Consider the following 21,309-nt stretch of genomic DNA (forward strand, 5'->3'; position numbering starts at 1 on the left):
CCTCCTTCAGAGGGCGGGGCGGGTGGTGGGAAGGGTGGCGAGGGTGGTGGCGAGGGTGGTGAGAGTGATGGTGGTGAGGGCGATGGTGGTGGCGATGGTGACGGAGGTGGCGGTGACGGTGATGATGGCGGGGTTGGGGACGGGGAAGGAGGTGCTGCTGCTGGTGGTGATGGGGGAAGGAGGTGATGCTGATACCGCTGCCGGTGCTGCCACCTCGAGCCGTGCCCCCAGCGCCTCCCCAGCCCCGCCGCACGGCCGGGCTCCAGCTGCCACCTCCCGGGCGGCCGCGGCACTGCACGGCACCGGGGCCCCCGCTCTACCCCTGGGGGGGTCCCAGCTCGCCCCCGATGTGGCTGGGAGCACCCCAGCACCTCACGGTTCCTCGTTTGGCCCCGCCGAGCCAGAGCTGCCCGTGAATCAGAGGCTGTCTCGGGCACCTCTCCGCGCTGCGGTGCCAGCGCGCCCATCCGTCACCATCTTCCAGTGGGAAGAGGAGTCTGAAGGCAGTGTCCAAAAAAAAGGGTGCTCAGCAGCCTCTTTTCTCCTCTCAGCCCCTCTTCTTATCTGCTTTCCTAACTGCCAAGCGGGGTCAAGGTGGATGTTCAGTTATCCCGTGCGCCCTGCCTGGGGAAACCGAGGCACGGGCTCCGCTCCCCCGGCTGGGAGGCCGCTGCGGGGACACCAGGGAAAACATCACGGGGCTGCTCGGAAGGGGAAGTGCTGGAGGCCGTGCAGAGACACGTGGCCATCCCAGGGGAGACCCAACGGGAAGCAAAACTCACGGGGAATTTTGCTGGAGCTTCTGGAAGAATTTGGGTGATTCTCCAAAGCAGCCGCCAAGGGGCTCCCCAGGAAGGGGCCAGGCACCCAGGGGGGAACAACCTCTGCTAAACGGGGCTGCATGAAGCATTCAGGGTTTTGGAGTCCTGGCAAAAGGCCGTGGCTGCTTTTTTTCACTTTCCCAGGCTGGTTTAAAAAAGGTCTTGCTTCTCCCCACGGGCCTTCTCCCTCCTAATCTGGGTGTGTGAAAGGGCACCTCGCAGCCAGGCGGGGAGATAAGCGCTGCAGAGAGCCAAGGCTTCACACCAGCGGCCTTGAACAGAGCCACTCCACTCAGGAGGGAAGATAAAGGCCGGATGGTTTTAGTGCTGTTTTAAATCCCTTTTTACAGACCGAAAGAGAAAGTCTGCAAGTGATGGAGGAACCCCTTGGTGAACTGAAAACCTCTGCCCCGAGCAGAGGTTGCAAAGCCTGGAGCACAACCTGCAGGCAACGGTTGCTGCCTGTAGCAGGATATCTTTGTTGGTGTCCTTCAAAAGAAATGCCAGCACCGTTTTTGCTGAACCATACAGATTGCAGAACAGGGGAATGAAGGAACTGCAGGAAATGGGCAGAGACAGGGAGAGTGACTCCGTGAAGCTGGTATTTATTGGGCACGGTGAGGATGGGAACGCTGCCAAGGTGACTCTTGGGCTGGTGGTGCTTTGAGCACGGAAAGCTTCTCCCAGCAAAAGTTTGTGGCTGTCCCAGGACGTGGATGGCTCAGCTGGACCCGCTCACCCTTGGCCTGGATGGAGCAAGCCCTGGCCGCCTGGCCGAGCGCATCAGTGGCTCGAGTGCCGCGCGGCTTCCGCCGTCAGGAAGCAGCGAGGGGGTCGCAATCCCTGCCCACGCAGTTGCACAACGCCCGGTGCCTCCAGTGCCTGCACCAGCCCAGCTCATGGCTCATCGCCCGCTGCTTTCCAGCTCCTCACACTGGTCATCGCCTGCCCCCAGACGGCTGGCCAGACCGCTCAGCTTCTTCCTCAACGCCTCCTCTCCCCCCACATGGACACAGCCCCCTCTCCGGCCGCTTTGTCCTCTCCCAAGGACACAGGAGAGCAGCCAGGGCTTGCAGCTTGGCACTGCACCAAGCAGCTCACCCACCCACGCAGGACCAGCCTCTCCCCTGCCGCTTTTTCCTCCAGCCCTCCCCGCTGAGCTTGTAGCACCCAGCCACCCCTCGCCCTCCACCAGGCGCTCCTGGGCGCACACACCAAAAAGCTGGCTCAAAAACTCAGCGCTGTCAGCACTGAGCTGCTGGTTTTCCACCTGTGCATCCGTCCGTGCATCTGTGCACCCCTGCATCCACCCACCCACACATCCATGTGTGCATCCGTGCACACACACATCCATCCATCCATCCATCCATCCGTGCACCAATGCATCCCTGCACCCACGCACACATCCATCCATGCACCCATCCATGCATCCACCCCTGCGTGTGCGCCTCCCAGGTCTGCATTTGTGCCCCTCGCCAGGACCCCCCGAGGGCTGGGGCCAACCCGGGTCCCCAGCCAGGGCCGTGGCGAGGGGCGGTGGAGGAGGAGGAGGAGAAAGAGGAGAAGAAGAAGGAGGAGGAGGAGGAGGAGCCGGGAGGCAGCGCTCCGCCTGCGGGGCCGGCCCGAGCCGCGCCGGAGCCCGGGGAGCCGAGGACAAAAGGTGGCCGGGGGGGACCGGAGCGGGCGGAGCCGGGACGGGGCTGGAGGCGGGGGCGGCGCCGAACCGAACCGGAGCGGGAACCGGAGCGAGAACCGGAGCGGGAACCGGAGCGGGAACCGGAGCGCCCGGGGCTGGGGAAGCCGTGGTGGGGCTCGGCCGGGGCCGTCCCGGTGCCGGAGCCGCCCAGGAGGGGAGCGCCCCCGCCGTCCCCAAAGCTGCCCGGGATTTTTGGGGTCCCCAGGGGTGCCCCCAGCAGCCGGGGAAGGGGCACCCGCTCGCTCCCCAAACCCTACGGTGGGGCCGGGTGGAAACGAGCACTGATCCTCGCCTGGATCCACCGGGTGCTCCACTGGGGGTGCTCCAAGGGTGCCGAGCCCTGGGGGACAGCGAGGTGCCACCGAGGGTGTCCAGGCTGGGGGGACAGCGAGGTGCCAGCCCCGTGCCAGCGGCCAGCCCCACACCCAGTGCTCCTGTGTCGCTGATGCTGGTGGCAGCCGGAGCCCGGAGCTAGAGGCAGAGCCGTGCCCGTGTGGTCCAGGTGGGTGGAAAGAAGTGGCTGGCGAGGGGGACGTGAGGAGGGGGGGCCTTGCCCTGGGTGACACGGTCCCCGGTGAGCCGGATCTGGGGCGCGGGCCATAAACCCTCCCCGTGTGCGGCAGGGAGGAGCGCCACGACGCAAGGCAAACACGGCGATAAGGTCACCTGCACCAGGGGACGTGGGACAGCGGGGCCAGCCCTGCCCGGGGCTCCTCCATGGGAAAACGCTCAGGTAGGGGGAACCCCTCCCCGGGGAGCCCCCAGCCGGCAGCACCCGCCGGCCGCAGCGGGGGGTTAACGTGGCCGCGGTGTTATTATCCCGGCTCCATTTCCTGGGTGCCAAGGCCACCAGGAACAAAACAAGCCGTCGGATTATGAACGCGCAACCCCGGGCTCTCTCCTCCCCGCAGGGCGCGGAGCCATGAAGCTGAACGAGCGGAGCCTGGCGTTTTACGCCACCTGCGACTCCCCCGCCGACAACGCCGGCTTCCTCTACAAGCGGGGCGAGCGGCACACGGCCTACCACCGGCGCTGGTTCGTGCTGAAGGGCAACATGCTCTTCTACTTCGAGGAGCGCGAGAGCCGCGAGCCGGTGGGCGTCATCGTGCTGGAGGGCTGCACCGTGGAGCTCTGCGACTCGGCCGAGGAGTTCGCCTTCGCCATCCGCTTCGGCGGCACCAAATCCCGCACCTACGTGCTGGCGGCCGAGAGCCAGGCGGCCATGGAGTCGTGGGTGAAGTCGCTGTCGCGGGCCAGCTTCGACTACATGCGCCTGGTGGTGCGGGAGCTGGAGAAGCAGCTGGAGGAGATGCGCTGGGGACTGGCCGCCGGCCGCCCGTGCTGCCTGCATGCTCCCGCTGCCTGGAAGCCGCAGCCCTCGGGGACGGAGCAATCCCCGGAGAGGCTTCCAGCTCTGCCTGCCGTGCCGCCGAAGGAGAACGGCTGCGCGGTGTGGAACAACACTCCAGGCACCAACCGGCTGCCCGATGCCACCAGCTGTGACGGCAGCGATGATGACACCAACCCGCGGCCACCGCCGTTGCCACCGCGCAGGCGGGCGTCCGGTGGCGAGCCGGGCAGCGTCGGGGCTGCCACAACCGAGAGCTCCTCCAATTTCTGCCGGCTCCACGAGCGCTACGGCCGGGAGGTGGCCCGGCTGCGGCAGGACTGGCTGGAGAGGCAGCGCGACCACCAGCCCTGAGACGTGGTCGGGCCCTGGCAGCCCGCCCTGTGCCCTCGGTGCCACCTGGGGTGCGCAGCCCCTGCGGATTTCATTTGGAAACTGGGTCTGCTGGGAGCTCCCGGTGCTCCAGCAGGGGGTTATGCGCCCGTGAGGATTTTGGGGAGGGTTCAGATGGGTGTTTCGCTGCTGGAGGGGGCTGTGCCGCCTTCCCTGATCTCAGATGAGCTCCCTTGCATCCCTAAGCTCTGGCAGGATGTGGTTTGAAGAACGAAAACACGGGCGCACGCAGGCCTTCCCCAGTGACACCACAGCTCGCAGCGGCCACCACGCAGCCGGTGCCACCCGGGGACTCGTGCGCTGCCGGCAGCCCCGCAGGAACCGGGGTCCTGCTGCTCAGCTTCACCGTGCTCCCGGCCACGTCCCTCAGGGCTTCGGGACGGATATTTCAGGGCAGGGCATCATCCGTGGGCTGGCTGACAAAGGGGAAGCATCACGGCACCGAACAGGAACGTATGTGTCAGCGGTGGAGGGTGTCGAGTGATTCATGTGCCAAAGCAGAGCGCGGCCACCGCTGGCGGTTTGGGGGTCTCCTGCAGACGTTTCTCTGCTGTTCCCCCAGCAGTTTGCACCAGCACCCACACCACGGGCACAGGGGCAGGGTGACACCCTGCAGCCGGGTGTTTCATCAGCTCCTCCTGTGCTGCCTCTGCTGAATCCCCTCCTCTCCAGGTTTTCTGGGGGAAGAAGCACCAGCAGCACCTGGGGTTTGGCTGGGTGGCTCCGTCTCGCTCTCCCTCTGCCTTCCCAGAACTGGCTCGTGTTTTTCCTACAATAAACAGTTTCAGAATTTCCTTCCTAACTCTCAATCTCATTTGCGCGTTTGGGTCAGGTGGGAATTAACCAGCGGGTTTAACACCCCCCTCCTGTCCCTGCTGTGTCCACGGGGCCAGGCAGGGTGCTGTCACCCCAGGAGGATGAGGCCAATGTCCTTGCCTGCAGGGATGGGGATGGGATGGGATGGGATGGGATGGGATGGGACGGGACGGGACAGGACGGGACGCCCCCAGAAGCTGCTGGTAGCAAGCACATCACCTCACCCATCCAAGCTGCAGCAGCGATTGCCTTTGGAGGGACAGGACTTGCATGGCAGAGGCCAGAAGATCATAAATCCACGTGGCTGTGGCTTGGCAGGTGTGCCGGCGAGGTTGGGGATGAAGCAGCCAGCCGTCCCCGCTGCTATCTTCACACACAAATCACTGCAGCGTTGCCAGCTTGGGCAGAAGCAGAAGAGTCATCAGATGGAAGACAGATTGTCTGCAAACAAGCCGCAGAATTTATTTTTTTTCCAATAATCCGAACCCTCCCAGTCAAATATCTCCATTAGCTCCTGGCTTCATTAGGCACCGGCTGCCTCAGAGCGTGCTGCTGGTGCTAAAACCCCTCCGAGCCCCAATTTGTGCGCAGCACTGCGTGATGCCACCCGGTTTGGGGGTCCCCTTGTCCCCAGCCAGATGACTGAGCCAGGGAAGGGACATCTTTCCTGTCCCCTCGCTGTGCTGGTGGCGGTGTCACACAGGGACCAGGACCTGCTGCCGTGCAAGGGGCCAACACAACCCCGTGCCCCTGCCCCAGCCGCACGCACATCCCCAGCTCGTGCTCACGTCGGGTCTTGCAGCAATCCTGGGGAGGGGTCCTTTTGGGGAAACGGAGGCAGAAAGCCAGCCAGGCTCAAGATCTCACCTAGTCCTGCTCCCGGTTGGGCATTGCCATCCTGCCGCATGTTTTGGTGCTCAGAGTGGTGCTGTGAGGGCATCCAGGGCGATGATCTCCCCCCCGCAGCATCCAGCTGGGGACCGTGGCCCTGTCAGGCGGCTGCAGAGCAGGGCTGCAGTTTCCATGGCAGCCGGCCGAGCTTCTCGAGCCATTCAGATATTCATTAAAAATAAATCCTTCCCGACGTGTTAGCCGACAAACAAGCTTAAATGGATACGCAACATATGGATTTATTAATTCGTCAAACGCAAACACCCCCGCCTCGTGGCGGAAGCTACAAAATCGCCAGGCGGTGCTGAGCTCTGTAGGGTCAGGCGGCTCCTGATGGAAACTAAAGCAGCCGTGGTCCGGAACAGAGCTGTGCCGGGGCAAAACCCTGCCAGGGATATCCTGCCACAGGGCAGGATTGCACCCTGAGCTGGGCTGACCCCATTTAACACCCCCCTTTTTTTTTTTCCCAGAGCACTGGGAGGTGCGGATGGCCACAAGACCCAAAGCAGGGATGCGACCCGGAGGGAGCCGACACCGCACATCTCAGTCCCACGAACAAACACACCCCGACGCCAGAGTCTTATCCAACTTCTGTATTTAGTGGCTCTTTACAGAACTTGTTCCTTCCAAAATGTTTAACAAAGTTCGTCGATCTCATAGAAACTTTTGAAGTACAGTACAGGAGCCCAACAAAATGTGATCGGTATGTCCCACTAGCGTTTAGTACAACAGGATTTCCGTGTTCGAAAGGCTATCCCTAAGTGCTTCATCAAATCCCGTTCCACTAAAGCTAACACTAGCACACTACGGAGAACATTAGGCCATGGGTACGCCTCGACCGTCGGCAGCGCGGTGGCAGCAGCAGGAGCCACCTCGGGCAAGCTCGCACCGGTGCGGGCAGGGCTGCGGTGCCTGCAGAGCCTTGCCTTTGGAGAGCCAAGTGGGTTCTGCTTTTCAAATCGCTCCCTGACGACCACCAGAGTATAAAAATACCTTCTATTCTGATAAAAATGTCTACAGTGGAAAACTATTCAATGCATAGCCTCGGGGCCTGGCACCGAGCTCTCCCACCCGATGGCGCGCGGGGCTTTGCCGGTGTCTCTGACGGGTGCCGGCTGAGGGGTCGGAGCGTGGCACGGCGGGGTTTTGGCGCTTGCAAAATGCATCGAGAGACTGAACAGACAGGAAACAGTACAGAACAACCCAACGCAACCCACCCCTCCTCTCTTAAAGGCATTTCGTTAGCGGGGACGGCGGGGTGGGGGCGCCCCAGGGAAGCGATCTGGTGGCGCGTGGCTGGCGGGTGCCACCGTGCCGCTCCTACAGCTTTGCACGGGGTCAGTGCTGGGAAGCCAAGGCACCGTCGTGCTTTGACCAGGTCAGCCCCGAGCAAAGCGCAGGGCAGGAGCACAGCTCGAAACCCCAGGGCTCGTCCCAGCCATGCTGTAAAAAGCCACCGCTTGGGGACACGGCCACAGCGAGGGGACGCTCCTCCTGCCCGCAGCCCTAAGCCTCCGAACCAAAAAAGTGCTTCAGCCCCCAAAGCTGGACGTTGTGCAGGGACAGCCCTTGAGCAGGGGGTGTCCTGGCTTTTTTCAGTGCTTGTCCCCAAGCACTGGAGCTGCGGGGCTCGGAGGCTCCTCTTTGATTTCCTTTTCCAAAAGGAGGACAGCAGAGCGCAGGCACCCGGGTGCCACCCCAGCCAGCCAGAGCTGCCCTGGGCGTCACCCCCAGGTACCTCTTCCCATCTCTCTCCACCAAAATTAGAGACAGCTTGCTTTGTCTGGGTCATTTTTGCATTCCCCCCGCCTTTTTTTTTTTGGAGTGGCTGGCAGGTGCTGTCCTCGCTCGGGGCTGGCACCGGCTGCTGACTCGAGGAAGCGCGAGGGCCCGCGTTCGTACCATGCTACATCTTGTTCAAGAAGGCTATTGCAGACATTTCTACAACATATACAACTGCACGTGACATTCTGGGTTACAAAGGTTTCAAAAACATACCACCAGAACTAAATACATACTCGATGGCGTCAAGGTTTTCAATTTAGAGTCTTCATGGACTATAACACAGTCTCTGGATGGGGCCGAAGCGATGCAGTGTCTTACAGACAGATGTGGAAAACCGCTATGCAAAAGTTTATTAAATTTGGTCAGTCTCATAGTGCTTCTTGATGGCTTTGCTCAATAAGTCTTTTCTGTGTTTTATTATTTTTTTTGTTTGTTTTTTAATCTCATCCAGTGGCAAACTACAAGACTTCAGTGTACATTTAATGACACGACTGCTACATCATCTTGATTTTATAGCTATCTTTAATATCAAAGCAGCTTAAGCTGTTAATAAATTCCAAAGTATCCTTTTATTAAAATATCTAAAAGAGGTCTATAAATATTTTTTTTTTCTTTTCTTTTCTAAAATTGTTCCCAGTTTTTCACATTTAAAACAAAAGCGGGGGGCAGCTTCGTAGCGGGCGTCCCCCTTCCACCGGCCGCTCCCCTCCGTCGCTGGGTCCGCCTCTCGGTGCGCGCTGAATTTAACAAAATATATATATGTGTGTGTGTGTGTTTATACATATATCCAAGGCAGCGGGGCGGCTCAGAACTCCCACTCGAGGGCCTCCTCGCGGTTGGCGGCCCGCTCCAGGCGGTGGATGATGTTGTTGAGGTTGGCCATCTTCTCGTGGCGCCGCTGGACGCTGGTGCTGAGCCGGGGGCCGGGGGCCGGAGGCAACGCCGGTGAGACCGGCCCGGCTGAGGACGGTCCTGGTGAGGCCGAGCCGGCGAGGCCGGGCGAGGAGGCTGCCGAAGGTGAGCTGGGGGACACCTCCAGGCTGCAGCGGGATGAATTGGTGGACGACTGGGAGCCACCGGGGTCGGGGTGCGGTGGTGGCGGTGGGGGACCCCCGGAGGCCCCGGCACGGCCTCCTCGCCGCGGGAGGCTGCCGGCGCTGGGGGCGGCGGCGCGGGGGGCTCCTCCTCGCTCTTCCTGCGGGGGCCCAGTCCCTTCTGCTGCCCTGGCCGGGCTGCGCGAGTCCCGCCGGTGGCCCCAGCCGCCTGCCTCCCCTTGCTCCTCCTTCACCTTCACCTCGCCGGCGCAGGGGTGCTCGCTCCCCTCGAAAAGGGGTTTTCGGTCCTCGGTGTCCGAGTCGGGGCTGTGAGGGGCCCTGCGCCCCAGGCTGGCTGCCCCACTGCTCTGCTCCGGGTCCGTGTCGTTGTCCTGCGTGCCCTCCACCAGCATCTCCCGACGCATCCGTGACCTGCGGGGACACGACCACGGAGCATCAGTATCCATCCCCTTTGGAAAAAGCATCTCCAGCCAGGAACGCTTCGCTTTGAAAAACGCAACAACATCACCGCACACATAACAACCCCGACTTGTCATCCTTTAAAACATTTTTTGGGGGGGGAGTCAATCAAATCACTCGATGTGTGAAAGGCTCGAAAGCCAAAACGGCGTCGCCCGCCTGCCTGCGTCAACCCCTTCTGGTGACAGCGCGGTGCTGCCGCGTGAAAGCGGAAACTATTTTGCAACACTTTGGGCTCTTTCCAACTCGCACCCTTCCATGCTGACATACTTTTGCACGCATTTTCCACTACCTTTTTTTTTTTTTTTTAATACGTATCATTTTTTGAAGACCTATTCCAGGGCTTTTTTGTTCACCGAGAGCAGGAGTGACTTCCCTGGAACAACACGAGGGGAAAAGTCACGGGCTTAAAAAACCACGTTAGTCAGTATTTCTCCAAAAAGCCTGATTTTCCAAGCTTTCCTCTGAGTCTTCGCAATGAGCAGTGGCTTTGTGTGAGAAAATTCAGCCAGCTCCTATAGATATTTACCAACACACGCAGGCTGAGTGGACTCAGTGTGAGTGCTTACCTGCCTTTTAATGCTGTGTTATACAGCGGCAGGGGGCACAGCCCCTCGGACTGTGCTGCTCCCCTCCACGCAGCACTAAAACCTCCCCCAGGCCACCGACAGCTCGGTGTGGGATTGAGGGAGGAAAATTCAGGATCCCTGCACCCATTGGCATTACAAGACCGAAGCCTGGTGCCCGCAGCGTTTTGGCTGCAATCCTGCACCCACGGGACCCCACGTGGGTCTGCGTCCCCCCATCTCTTCTCCTGGAAGAGGAGCGGCCACCGTGCCACCACGTCCCACCGGGCACGTCCCCTCGGCACCCTACCTGTAGTTGTGGAACCAGTTGATGACGGTGTTGGTCTTGAGGTTGAGCTGGAAGGAGAGCAGCTCGATGGTCTGCTGGGACGGGTAGGGCTCCAGCTGGTAGGCTTTCTTCAAGGCTTCCTTCTCCTCGGGGGCCAGCACCACCCGCGGCTTCTTGATCTGCAGGAGGCTGAGGTCTTGGGGCTGCAGACCGGGGCTGGCACACTCGGAGCGGGCGCTGGGGGACTCGCTGTCCGAGCCAGCACTCATCAACCCGTAGCGACGCTTCAGGTAGGCTGCAGGAGAGGAGAAGGAGCTGCACGCCGCTCGCCCCCGGCCGCCCCTCTCCGCCGCCGCCGCCCGGCCCCCGCGCTCACCTTTCTTCTCCAGCTTCTTCATGTCGCGCAGCTTTTCGACGTTGTGGGGGTCGTTGAGCCAGAGCTGCATGCGGACGAAGGGCTCCCTCCCCTTCAGGCTCAGCTTGTGCCACGGCTTGGGCCTGGAGAGGAGATCGGACACCGAGCCCTGCGTCAGGCCCAGGATGCTCTCCCCAAACAGCCGCTGGCCTGGCGGAGGAGAAGCAGAGGCGGTTAGCGCGGGACGGACCCCGCCACCCCTGCCGAGCACCCGAACGCCCCGGCCTCGCCAGAAAAACAGCCAGAAAAGGGGATGACAGCGCTGCACCCGGCGCCTCCCGCACCTAAATTGTTGTCCGTCAGCACCTCCTTGACCTTCTTGGTGATGGAGTAGGTGTCCAGCTCGGGGGACATGGCGACGATCTCCTGGATGCCCACGGGGCCCTGGCTGTTGGGGTGCGCCTTGCCCGGCGCCGCCCTGCTCTCGGGCTGCTGGTTCTCCTTGCTGCTCTCCAGGGCGAGGGTGAGGGGCTCCTGCGAGCCCTTCTCGTGCTCGGTGGGGCTGGGGGGCGGCGAGGGGGACGGCTGGGGCTCGGCGGGGCTGGCTGCGAGGCACCGGGAGAGGATGGGTTAGTGGCACCGGTGGGACGCGCTACCCAAACCCACGTCCCACCCTGATGATGGAGTGGGCATTGGCATGGGTCAAGGGAGAGGACGGCAGTGGGAATGTAAAGGTTATCTTTATTATTCATTTATTATTATTATTTATTAATCCTGAAAGGGGGAAAGCCAGCAGAGCCTCGCCAGCATCGACGGCCAAGTAGGAAGCGGCGGCGGAATAATTAAAGAGAGAAAACACAACATTAAAATAAAAACCCAGCTACTGCTTTATTCCAGGCACAAAGCCAAGGATTTTTGTTGTGGGTTTTTTTTTTTGTGGGTTTTTTTTTTTTGATGACTTTCAAAACCCATTTCTGACAAAATAACATTTGAAGGATCTGAGCAGCAGCCCTACCTTGCCTAACATACTAATTAAGGGGGTTTGGAATGAGTTGGGTGAGTCGGGGGGGCGGCTTTGGAGAGACAGATGAACACCACCCCCCGATGCTGGTGGGATGAGGGCTGTGGGTGCTGGGGGGCTGTGGGTGGCACGGGGCAGCTGCCAGCAATGAGGATGGGGGTACACAAAACCCTGCTGCATTAGGATGCCAACGTCAGAGGGGTGTTTGAGGAGCAAGGGACTCGGCGGCGGTGGCACTTACCCTGGGAGGGGGTCGGCTGCTGGCTGATGCCTTGTCCCAGCTGGTCCGTCAGCCAGAGCTGCATGCGGATGAAAGGCTCCCGGCCCTTCTGCGTCAGCTTGCTCCACGGTTTGGGCCGCGACAGCATGTCGCTCACGCTGCCCTGGGACAGGCCCAGCACCTGGGCACGGCACAGGGTTACCCGAGGGGCTGCTGCCATCGTCCCCACCGAACGGGACAGGGCGCCCTGGCCACCAGGAGACTGTTTGGGGTTGGGTTGGGCACTGAGGACTCAGCATCCACCGAGGGGACCCACTCGGGCACTGCGGGGACCCTGGCAGGAGGTGGTGGAGGACATCAACCACCCCCGGGCACTAAAGGGGAGACCCCCCACCCCAAAGAGGGGACACCAGACCCCATTCCCCGGGCCGCTACCTTCTCTCCGAAGATCCTCTGGCAGATGCCGTTCTTGGCCAACTTCTCCTTGACCTGCCGGGTCAGCTCCAGCGTGTCCACCTCCCTGTACATGTACATCTCGTACTGCTCCGGCGTCAGCGGCGGCACGGTGGGCTTCAGGGTGCGTGGCACGTAGGCGGGGTAGTAGGACAGCCTTCCACCAGCTGCTGGCTCCGTGCCCGTGCCCTCCGTCTTCATCTCCGTCAGCCGGTGGGGCTCATCCTCGGCCGGCGGCACCTCGTCCTCGTTGGCTCCACTCTCACCGGGCTCTCCCCGCGGCCAACCCCGGCCGTTGGCCATGCCGGAGTAGCTCGAGGAAGAGGAGGAGAGCGAAGGCGAGACGGAGGTGTAGGGCCGGCTGAGCAGGCTGCGCTCCGACGCCCAGTGCTGGTCGAAATAGGAGCCGGCGTCGCCGATCTCCGACTTCACCTTGCGGATGATGCTCTGCACGAAGGCGGCGGGCGAGAGGACGGCCAAGGGCGTCTGCGGGGGGCCGGGGCTGGCCCCGCTCCCCTCCTCCTGCTTGACGTACGCCGGGACGATGTTCTGGCTGACGGCGGCCAGCGTGGAGCGCTCGGCGGGCGGCGTGCCCCCGGGGCGCCCGCTGCCCCCCGCCTCCATCTCCAGCAGCGCCTGCTGCTGCGCCTGCATCTCCCGCCGTGCCTGCTCCAGGATGCTCTTGATGGCATCCTCCGAGCTGCTGCCGCCCGCCCCGTTGGCCACCGCTTGAGACGCCGAAGGGTTTTTGGGCTCACCTGCAAGGAAAGGGAGTGAGGGGGGCCCCAAGGCGCAGCGCTCGGTGGGGGAGATGGAGGTGCTGGGCTAGGGTCTGATGGAGGGAGGGAGGGGTTTGAAATTTTAAGGGTTGCTCCCTGGAATGCAAAAGGTCTTGGCTGTGCTCTGTCCAGAACCCTCCAGCCTCAGTCTCCCCTGCTTTAATTGGGTTTATGGAGCCCTCCCCTTCTCCAGGGAGCAGCTCTGGGGATGGGGACATCACCAGATGCTGGTGGAGCACCATCAGCTGAGCGCTTGGCCGCTCGCTGTCACAGGGCTGGACAAGAGCACGAGCAAAAGCTGCTTCAGAAAACTGAGCCAGAGCATCAGCGACACCCAGGCCACTGTCACTGCGCTGTGCCTACGTGGGATTTCTTTCCTTGCTGCTTTTTTAATCCCATTAAAACTCTTGCAGGATGGGCTGTTAATTGCATTTCCTTCCTCTGCCTTTGCTTAATAACAGAACGGCTTTCGCAGAGCACGGCAAGCATGGAAATTGTCAGGCTGGGTGGGAAGATGACACCTTGCTGGAGGGGACAGGATGGCTGTGGGACCACTGGGGACAGCCACCAGCCACGTCCCCCACCCCACCCAAACCTGGATTTGATGCTAAAGGCAACAGCTTCTCTTTCTTGTAGGACTTTGTATCAAAAGGCTGCCAGAATCCAAAATACATGAGAAAAGGGATTTTACAAGCACAGATTATAAACCTGGACGGCGGCATCCAGCGAAGCGAATGCTGTGACACTCCTGTATCTAAGTGGGATTCCATTTTGACAATTGCAAAATAAATCCCATTACCAACGATGGCAATAGACAAACATGTTTGTTTTCCCTGCCTGTTTTTCCACCATTCCTGTCTAATTTAATTCTCCGGGATTCTGCTTTCTCAGCAGACTACCTGTTTTAATGTATTTCATTTCTTGTAATTGACTGTGAGCACAGCTGCTTTAATGATTCCTCATGCCATATGGATTGTGCTTTCTCATTTAATCATCTGTTTCGGGGAAGGGGGAGGGAAAGGTTAGGCCCAAAGTTTCGGAAAGCCCTTTTCCAAAACCACTGCGTTCAGGGCACCGGGGGCACACGCAGCTCACACTCATGACAATATTTACCAGGATTTCTTTATACCCTCTCCCAAATCTTCTCTACGGATGGCACTGGGACAAATGCCCCCAAAAGCTCATTTTTGGCCCTGCCAGCACCCAGTGTGCCAATGGGAGCAGCCAGGAAGCATCCACAAGCCCAGGGCACGTACTCCAGGGTCCCAGCCCTGTCTGGGGTAGGATGCCCGGCTGTTTTGTGCCCTGCACACTCCTGACATCTCCTCGAGCAGACAGAACCCACCTCCCTTCTGCGACTCGATCTCCTTCTTCGCCTGCTCCAGGATGTTTTTGATGGCATCGTCGGAGCCTGTTTCTGGCGTTCTGATCCGCGGCGTGATGCTACCTGATCAAAGAGGCATGACAACAGATTTGTCACCGGCGCTGGTTTTACAAGCTCCACTCGTATGTCAGGAAGTATTTACTGCTACTCGTGTTCAGTTTTTTTTAGGGATGTTGGTTTTAAGAAAAAAACACTGGTCCCGATTAGTTGCCAGCCCCTGCCACCAGCTCACACCTCCCAGCTGGGGACCCGAGGGACCCGATGCCACTGCCACCACCCGGAGCATCTCTGAGACGGGGTGAGGAGCCACTGCCATTATTTCACCGCAGTCCAACAGCGCTAAAACTTCATTATTTTAACAAAATATTCCGCCACACATCGATTCATAGGCCATGAAACAGCCTAATGAATAATTAAATGGCACTTGTCAGAATAAAGGAGTGAAGCACGTCTGGGGGTGCACCTTCCACAACGGGTCGTTGTGCATCGCTGCCGCTTGCCGGGGCAATCCCAAAGGGTCCCCGTCCCATAGCGAGCAGCTCCTGGGGACCCCTGGGGACAAACCCTGCATTTTGGGGGTGACTCCATGCAGTGTCACCTCCTGTCTCACCAGGGAACTGGGCAGGGTGATCCCACAGTGGCACGGGGCACCCTTGGGTGCTGCTGGGACAAGCGGGGCAGGACCCGGTGTGCGGGGCCACCCCACCACTCACCTCTCTGGTGCACCTGGATAGTCCTCAGGGCCAGCACGTTCTGCTCGTCGGAGAGGAACTGCTTCATCTTGATGAACGGCTCCTTGCCCTTCACCGTCAGCTTGCGCCAGGGCTTGGGCCGGGCCAGGATCTCGCTGACGGAGCCCTGCGACAACCCCAGCACGTAGTGCCCGAAGACCCGCTGCCCGATGTTGTGCTTCAGCAGCTGCTCCTTCACCTGGAAGGCGATGTCGGCCGTATCCAGCTGCTCCTCGTCGGCTGAGCTGCCCCCGCCGCCCTCGGCGGGCTCAACGGGGGGGCTGGCGGCGGGCGGCACGGGGACGGGGGGCACGGCGCTGCTTTTGGCCCCAAAGAAAGCAGTGGGGAAGGGCAGCCCCCCCCCGGCACCCTCGCTTTTGTAGGGGGGTGGCTGCAGCGGGGGGGGCTTGGGGGGGAGCAGCGTGTCCCCCGGGAGCCGCTCGCCCCCCGGGAAGGGGGACAGCGGGAACGTCCGGGGGCCCTCAGGGGCCAGGCTGGGGCCGGGAAGGGATGGGAGGGGAGCAGGGGAGGCTGGCTCGTCCGTCGGGGCCTGCGGGAGCTGCTGGGGGGACGGGAACGGCTGCTCCATGCCCAGCGGGTCCTTCCCCGACTCGTCTTCAGAGGGATCCTCCTCTAGAGATGAACGAGAGAGACAGACACGCACTATAGTCCCGCCGGCTGGCCCCCAGATGGCCCCCGTATTATCCCATCCCCAGGCTCTTTCTGGTCACCGGGGCAGGATCTGGTCCCACCATCCTCATTCCTGGGGGTGCCGTGGTGGGCAAGCTGTGGTGAACATCATAAACTTGGCCATGGCAGCCTGCCCGTGCCACGTCTGGGTCCACAAGGACACACAACAAGCAGCTGCCCACGGTCTACCTCTGGACCCCAACACAGAAAACCAAAACGATGAGGGGCTGTGGCACGAGGGGACGTGGCCTAGTGGTGGACGTGGTGGTATTAGGTTGGTGCTTGGGCTCGGTGAGCTTCAGGGTGTTTCCCAACCTAACCAACCTCCACGATCCCACGACTTACGGCGCCCAAGGCATCGCGCGGCCGCCGTTACCCTACCAGCGCTGGCCATCAGGCCGGGCTTCTCCAGCAGGTACTTCTGCGGCGGGTAGAAAGCCTCCTTCCCCAGCAGCAGGGCGGCCTCCTCCGGCTTCGACATGCTCTGCAAGGAGCAAAGCGGCGGTGGGCCGGGGCGGCGGGGCTGCGGTGGGGCCGGCGGGTGCCCCACGGCCTCCTGGCACACGCCACCGCCCCGCGGCACTTGCCTGGGGAAGGCTGCAGCTGGCGGACGCCACCTTCATGGCCTTCAGGATGCTGGGGGAGACAAAACGAGGGGCGGTGAGGCGGAGGACGTGGCCTCGCGCCGCCCGGCCGCGGGAGCAGCCCTACCTCAGCTCCGTCTTGATCTCCTCGTAGTCCGCCTGCGCCTGCAGCTTCTCCTCCAGCTTCTGCGGAGGAGACACGGTGGGTGCAAGGCTGGCCACGGCTGGCGCCCACCCTCAAGACCACCCAAGGGTCCGCGCACGCACCTCGATGGCTTCGTTCTTGGCGGCCAGCTGCCCCTCCAGCTCGGCGATCTGGTTGGCGGAGGATTCCTCCAGCTCCTGCAGCGAGCTCTGGAGGTGCTGGACGTCCTTCAGGAGCCGCAGGATCTCCCGGTCCTTGGCGGCCAGAGCTGCCTCCAGCCTCGACCCTGAGCACATGGAATAGTTCACTTTGTCCTGCCGGGAGAGGGGACACCGTCAGCTCCTGGCCACCCGACGCGGGGACACGGGTCTGTGGCTGGTGTGGGGTGGGATGAACCCTTCCTCTGCCCTTAAAGGTTGCCCATATTCTGCTCAACGCTACGGGGGTGCAAATTCCCCTCCCTGTGACGCAGGTCCCACGGGTAAGGCGTTCCCAACGCTATGACCCCACAGCCCCAGTGGTGGAAAAATGCCCGGATCCCTCCCGCTTTGCTCCTGGGCTGCTTCCACACATGGTGGGTGCTCCTGAGCCCAAAACGGTGCTCCTGGGGGCAACGGGGTGCTCAGGACTGTATGGGGTACTCGGGACTGCATGGGATGCTCCTGGCTACATGGGGTGCTCCTGGCTACAATGGGTGCTCCCGGCCACAATGGGTGCTCCCGGCCACGATGGGTGCTCATGGCCACGATGGGTGTTCCCGGCCACGATGGGTGCTCATGGCCACGATGGGTGCTCATGGCCACGATGGGTGCTCCTCACCCCGGCAGCACCCTGCGGGGAGCAGCAGGCCAGGCGCAGGGAGCTGTTGACGGCCGCCAGCTGCTCCCTCAGGCTCTCCACCTCTCGCTGCGCCGCCTCCGCACGCTGCAAGAGAGCAGAAAGCACGTCAGGGTGGGTGCCCCACGCCTCATCCCTCCTCTGGGGCAGAACGGAGTCCCAGCACCCACGTCCACACATCCCATCCCCTGGCTGGGTGCTCAACCACAGCTCAACCCCCCCCTAGAATGGGGCAGAGGGTCCAGCCCGCTTTGGGGGAGCCGCTGTGCAGAGGGAAGCAGAGCCTCTCTTTGCAGGGACCCCCCCAGTTTTGGAGAGCCCAACTGGAGCCTGGCCACCGTTGTGCCACTTTCTGGCACCAGCATAAAGGTCACTGGGATTTTTGGGGTGCATCGGTGGGCGTAGAAGGAGGGAAACAGGGTATTTGCTCTGCACTCGCTGGAAATTCAGGAGGGCTCCCGGCTCACCTGGTTGGCTTTTTCAAGGTTCGTCATGATCATGGCTACTTCGTCTGCCCTGCAGGGAGAAGCAAGAGGCATCAGCTGGCACGTGGATGCCGGCCCAGAGGTGAAGGACATCAAATCCGTGGCCAGCCAAAGCCCTTGCACGATACGGGCTCGGACACGTGGCAGGTTCAGGGAGTGACCACCCCTTGGGGTGCTCCTGCGGTCACTTGGTGCCCCTCAGCACCCAGCGACTCACTTGGAGGCAGCCTCCTCGTCGTATTTACACCGCAGCTCCAGCAGCTCCGTCTGCGTCGCCTTCAGCGCTGGCAGCAGGCAAAAAGAGAGGAGATGAGGGGGGTGAGAAGCGGGCTGGGGGCTTCAGGATGCCGTGGCCGGCCGGGTCCCCCCAGCCCGTCCTCCCTACCTGAGTGGAGCACCTTGATCTTCTCCTCTGCTTCCCCCAGGCGCGCAGCCAGGGTGAGCTGGGCTTCCTGCAGCCCCCTGCGGAGAGAAGGGTGTCAGCGCCTGCCCCAGCCCACCTTGCCCTTTCATTTTAAGGACACAAGTGGTAAAAACTCATTTTGGGTGGAAAACTGCACATTGGAGTGCAGCCCCGTGGGGGCTGGCACCGTGCTGACCCCGCTCGGTGTCCCCTGACGAGGAGCCGAGGCAGGAGGAAGGTGGAAACGCTCCTGTGCCGAAACCCACCCCCTCCCGTCATTAATTTGAGGGGGGAAGCAATCAGGGAAAAGTTATTCTGCATTATTTATAGCCTGCACTTGCCAGGAACTTACTCGGAGAGCTCGGCAATTTAGGGTTTAAAGATTCCTCGTTTGTTACGGGCGCGGCGTGTGAAGGAATAGCAATGAAGCGCCGCTAAACGCGCTGCCGGGAAAGCCGGGAGCCTCAAAATTAAAAGGCCTTTTAATGAGGTTCGCCCACCGGCCAGGGTTTACGCGGTTTGCCCAAGCACAACCACATATCATGCACCACAGCCGCCTGGAAGAGGGGACGGACAGACAGATGGACACCATGAGTGCCCTCGTTCAACCCAGGCAGCGAAGGAGGTGTGGGGGGAAAAAGGCAGAGGCGAGGACAGCCGGACACCCCCGGTACCCCTAAATGCCATCTGGGGGGCCCCGTCGCCAATACTCACGTACTTTTGTTTTTCTGCCTCATTTCTCTGCAGCAAGGCTTCTGCCAAAAGGGTTTTGCTGTCGACGCCGGGGAGCGTGGTCTCGGCCACCGCGAGCCCGGACCCCGGCGACGTCCCCTCTCTCTGCTCTGCGGGGTGGGGACACGTTTCAGACTGCTGTGGGGTGGGCACGGGGGGCAGAGGAAGCTGGTGCTGGGGGTACCTTTGGTGCCGAGGAGCTCCAGGTGCTTCTTCCAGGGGCGGCCGAGCTCCTTCAGGGGCGGATTTTCGGGCTCGAGGTGCTGGAGCTGCTGCAGGCGGTCCTCCAGGCTCCGCGCAGCCTCCAGCACAGGAGCGGGGTCTGCGGGCGACAGGGCTGGTGGTCAGGGCAGGGGGACGGCCACCACTGTCCCCATCCCACCCTCGTGGCCATGGGGACGCGGGTGTCACTCTCTTCATCCCCAAATCCCAAGGGCAGCAGCCGTCTGCAGCCTGCTTACAAACAGGGACAGAGCCCTCGCATGCCACCCCATGTGCCACCCCAGGTGCCACCCCACATGCCACCGTGTGTCACCCCATGCTCCGCATCACCACCCCAAAGCCCCCAAAGGACCGAGCGCCACCAGGGTCGCATCCCAGCATCTCATCCCCAAACACGGTGGCACCCACGGCCCCAGTGGCCCCGGTCCCCCCCAGTTTGGGTGCAGACAATGGCAGTTTGTGCCGAGGTAAGCAGGTGCTTTCAGAGCCGTATGTCTTCCCTCTGTCAGCATTACACCATCATTAGCTAGTGTCTGCTCAGCAGGGTGTGCCATTATGTCTCCCAGGGCTGATGTAATTATACATTGACATAATTAACCCAGCAAGCCCATTAAGCAGGCCAGCTAAAAATTCATCTATAATTATTTGTTGTGTGCATGCTAATGAGTCCATCTGCACTGCCATTGTACAACATGAACAAATTAATTTACAAGTCTGGATTTTTTAATAAGTTCAAGAAAATGCCTCCTATAGAGCCAGGTTAATATAGGTTTGGGGTGCTTTTATTTTATTTTTTTTATGAAAAAGAGAGGAAAGGAAATAGATTGGAATTCTCCAGGGTCACAAAGTTAGATAAACAGGGAAGTGGGACGGAGCTGGGTGTGCTACTGCACGGCGCACACGCGTGGCAGGCGTCCAAGGGTAAAACTTAATAACAGGGAGGGAAAAAAACCCAATGTGTAGCTGCCTCTGCTGTGAGCGGGGACAGACGGTGGCTCTGCCAAGTGATTGCCTGGCTGAGACGGCAGCGGTGCTGGACGGAGGGGCCAGGCCCCCCGCCACAGGATTTGGGCTGCTCTGGGGTTGCACCAGATGTTTTTGGGGTGAGGCTGCCCCAAAGATATGGGATTGGGCCTGCAATCATCCCTTTTAGCACCCGGTATGGACGCAGGCAGCAGGACAGCAAGTGCCACGGGTGCTCCTCGCAGAGATGGGGCTTGGAGACCCCCGACCCATCACTGGCACGGGGTGTGGGACCAGCACCCCCAGCATCCTCCCTCCTGGGATGCTTTCTGGGAGCAGGAGCCGTGGCTCGGTGCCCATCCAACTGCTTTGACATCCGAGGAACCGCAAGCACCGGGGAAAACCTGCCCGTGAGCTCTGGGGAACGGCCCCTCCATCGCTGCGAGCTGCGGAGGACGGCAGGTGAGGCTGAGCAGCACGGCCCCGAACCGGGCTGGATGCTCTCACAGCCATTAATAACGTCTGTAAGTACACGAGCTAACGATCTGGGTAATTACACCCACAGCAGCGGGGCTGGGGGCCCTCCCCCGGGCTCCCCCCGGAGCCGGGGCACCCGCAGGAGGCCGCGCGCCAGCACACCGAGCGGCCGATAAACGCTGGGGCAGGCCCCGACGCGATCCACGCCGACAACTCCTCTCGCCTCCGTAATGAGAAATAATCCCGGAGCAGCTCAGGCGAGCAATAAAGCACCGGGGAATTTTGCTGGGGTCAGCGTTTTCCCTGCCACGACCAAGCCACACGCTCCGCCAGCGCCCCGCTCGGAGCTGCCACCCCGGGACCGCGCTGGGAGCGGGGCTTGGAGCAGAGCAAGCGGTGCTCCACCTCCGCTTTCCTCATCAGCTCTGACCTCCGTGATGCAAAATGCCCGCCTGGATTAATTAAATCGTGCTGATGCGCCGCTGCCCAGCCCTTGGGAAAGCGCTGCCCTCGCCCTCGCCGTCCCCCACAGCCCCACGTGAGGTTTTGGGATCGGCACGGGGCTGCCCACAGCGGAGGCCAAGCTCGTGCCACGCTCGTGCCACCAGACACCCTGCTCTGACGTGGCACCCGGGTGGCACAGCAAGGTTACGGGTGGCACAGCGGGTGACAATTGACACAGCCATCTCGCCAAGCCCTGCGGCACCCA

General features: G+C 61.3%; 2 protein-coding genes across 4 annotated transcripts in view; one reads left to right on the top strand and one right to left on the bottom strand.

Annotated features, from left to right (window-relative positions):
* Positions 1-107: 107 nt before the first annotated feature.
* Positions 108-5,040, top strand: PHETA1 (PH domain containing endocytic trafficking adaptor 1). 2 transcript variants are annotated; one of them, XM_082774099.1, is made up of 3 exons: positions 108-3,019; positions 3,141-3,250; positions 3,429-5,040. In XM_082774099.1, exons 2-3 carry the CDS (start codon positions 3,235-3,237, stop codon positions 4,217-4,219), a joined length of 807 nt encoding a protein of 268 aa, XP_082630225.1. In that variant the 5' UTR covers positions 108-3,019; positions 3,141-3,234; the 3' UTR covers positions 4,220-5,040. The 2 variants fall into 2 exon arrangements, with proteins under 2 accessions (XP_082630225.1, XP_082630226.1); XM_082774100.1 differs by lacking the exon at positions 3,141-3,250.
* Positions 5,041-6,488: 1,448 nt separating this feature from the next.
* The window catches only part of CUX2 (cut like homeobox 2), a gene marked incomplete at its 5' end in the record, with an annotated part of 57,596 nt that continues 42,775 nt past the window's right edge, over positions 6,489-21,309 (bottom strand). For both annotated transcript variants that reach the window (XM_082774129.1, XM_082774128.1), the window contains 18 exons: positions 6,489-9,216; positions 10,141-10,414; positions 10,496-10,684; positions 10,819-11,079; positions 11,737-11,896; positions 12,151-12,926; positions 14,293-14,394; positions 15,045-15,695; positions 16,134-16,236; positions 16,340-16,388; positions 16,464-16,522; positions 16,604-16,795; positions 17,301-17,405; positions 17,786-17,834; positions 18,021-18,087; positions 18,189-18,265; positions 18,925-19,048; positions 19,123-19,260. In XM_082774129.1, coding sequence (XP_082630255.1) covers positions 8,556-9,216; positions 10,141-10,414; positions 10,496-10,684; positions 10,819-11,079; positions 11,737-11,896; positions 12,151-12,926; positions 14,293-14,394; positions 15,045-15,695; positions 16,134-16,236; positions 16,340-16,388; positions 16,464-16,522; positions 16,604-16,795; positions 17,301-17,405; positions 17,786-17,834; positions 18,021-18,087; positions 18,189-18,265; positions 18,925-19,048; positions 19,123-19,260 — 4,037 coding nt within the window. In that variant the 3' untranslated portion in view covers positions 6,489-8,555. The remainder of the gene's footprint in view (positions 9,217-10,140; positions 10,415-10,495; positions 10,685-10,818; positions 11,080-11,736; positions 11,897-12,150; positions 12,927-14,292; positions 14,395-15,044; positions 15,696-16,133; positions 16,237-16,339; positions 16,389-16,463; positions 16,523-16,603; positions 16,796-17,300; positions 17,406-17,785; positions 17,835-18,020; positions 18,088-18,188; positions 18,266-18,924; positions 19,049-19,122; positions 19,261-21,309) is intronic.

This window comes from Aythya marila, assembly GCF_965140915.1.
Source record: "Aythya marila genome assembly, chromosome: 17".
Lineage (NCBI taxonomy): Eukaryota > Metazoa > Chordata > Aves > Anseriformes > Anatidae > Aythya > Aythya marila.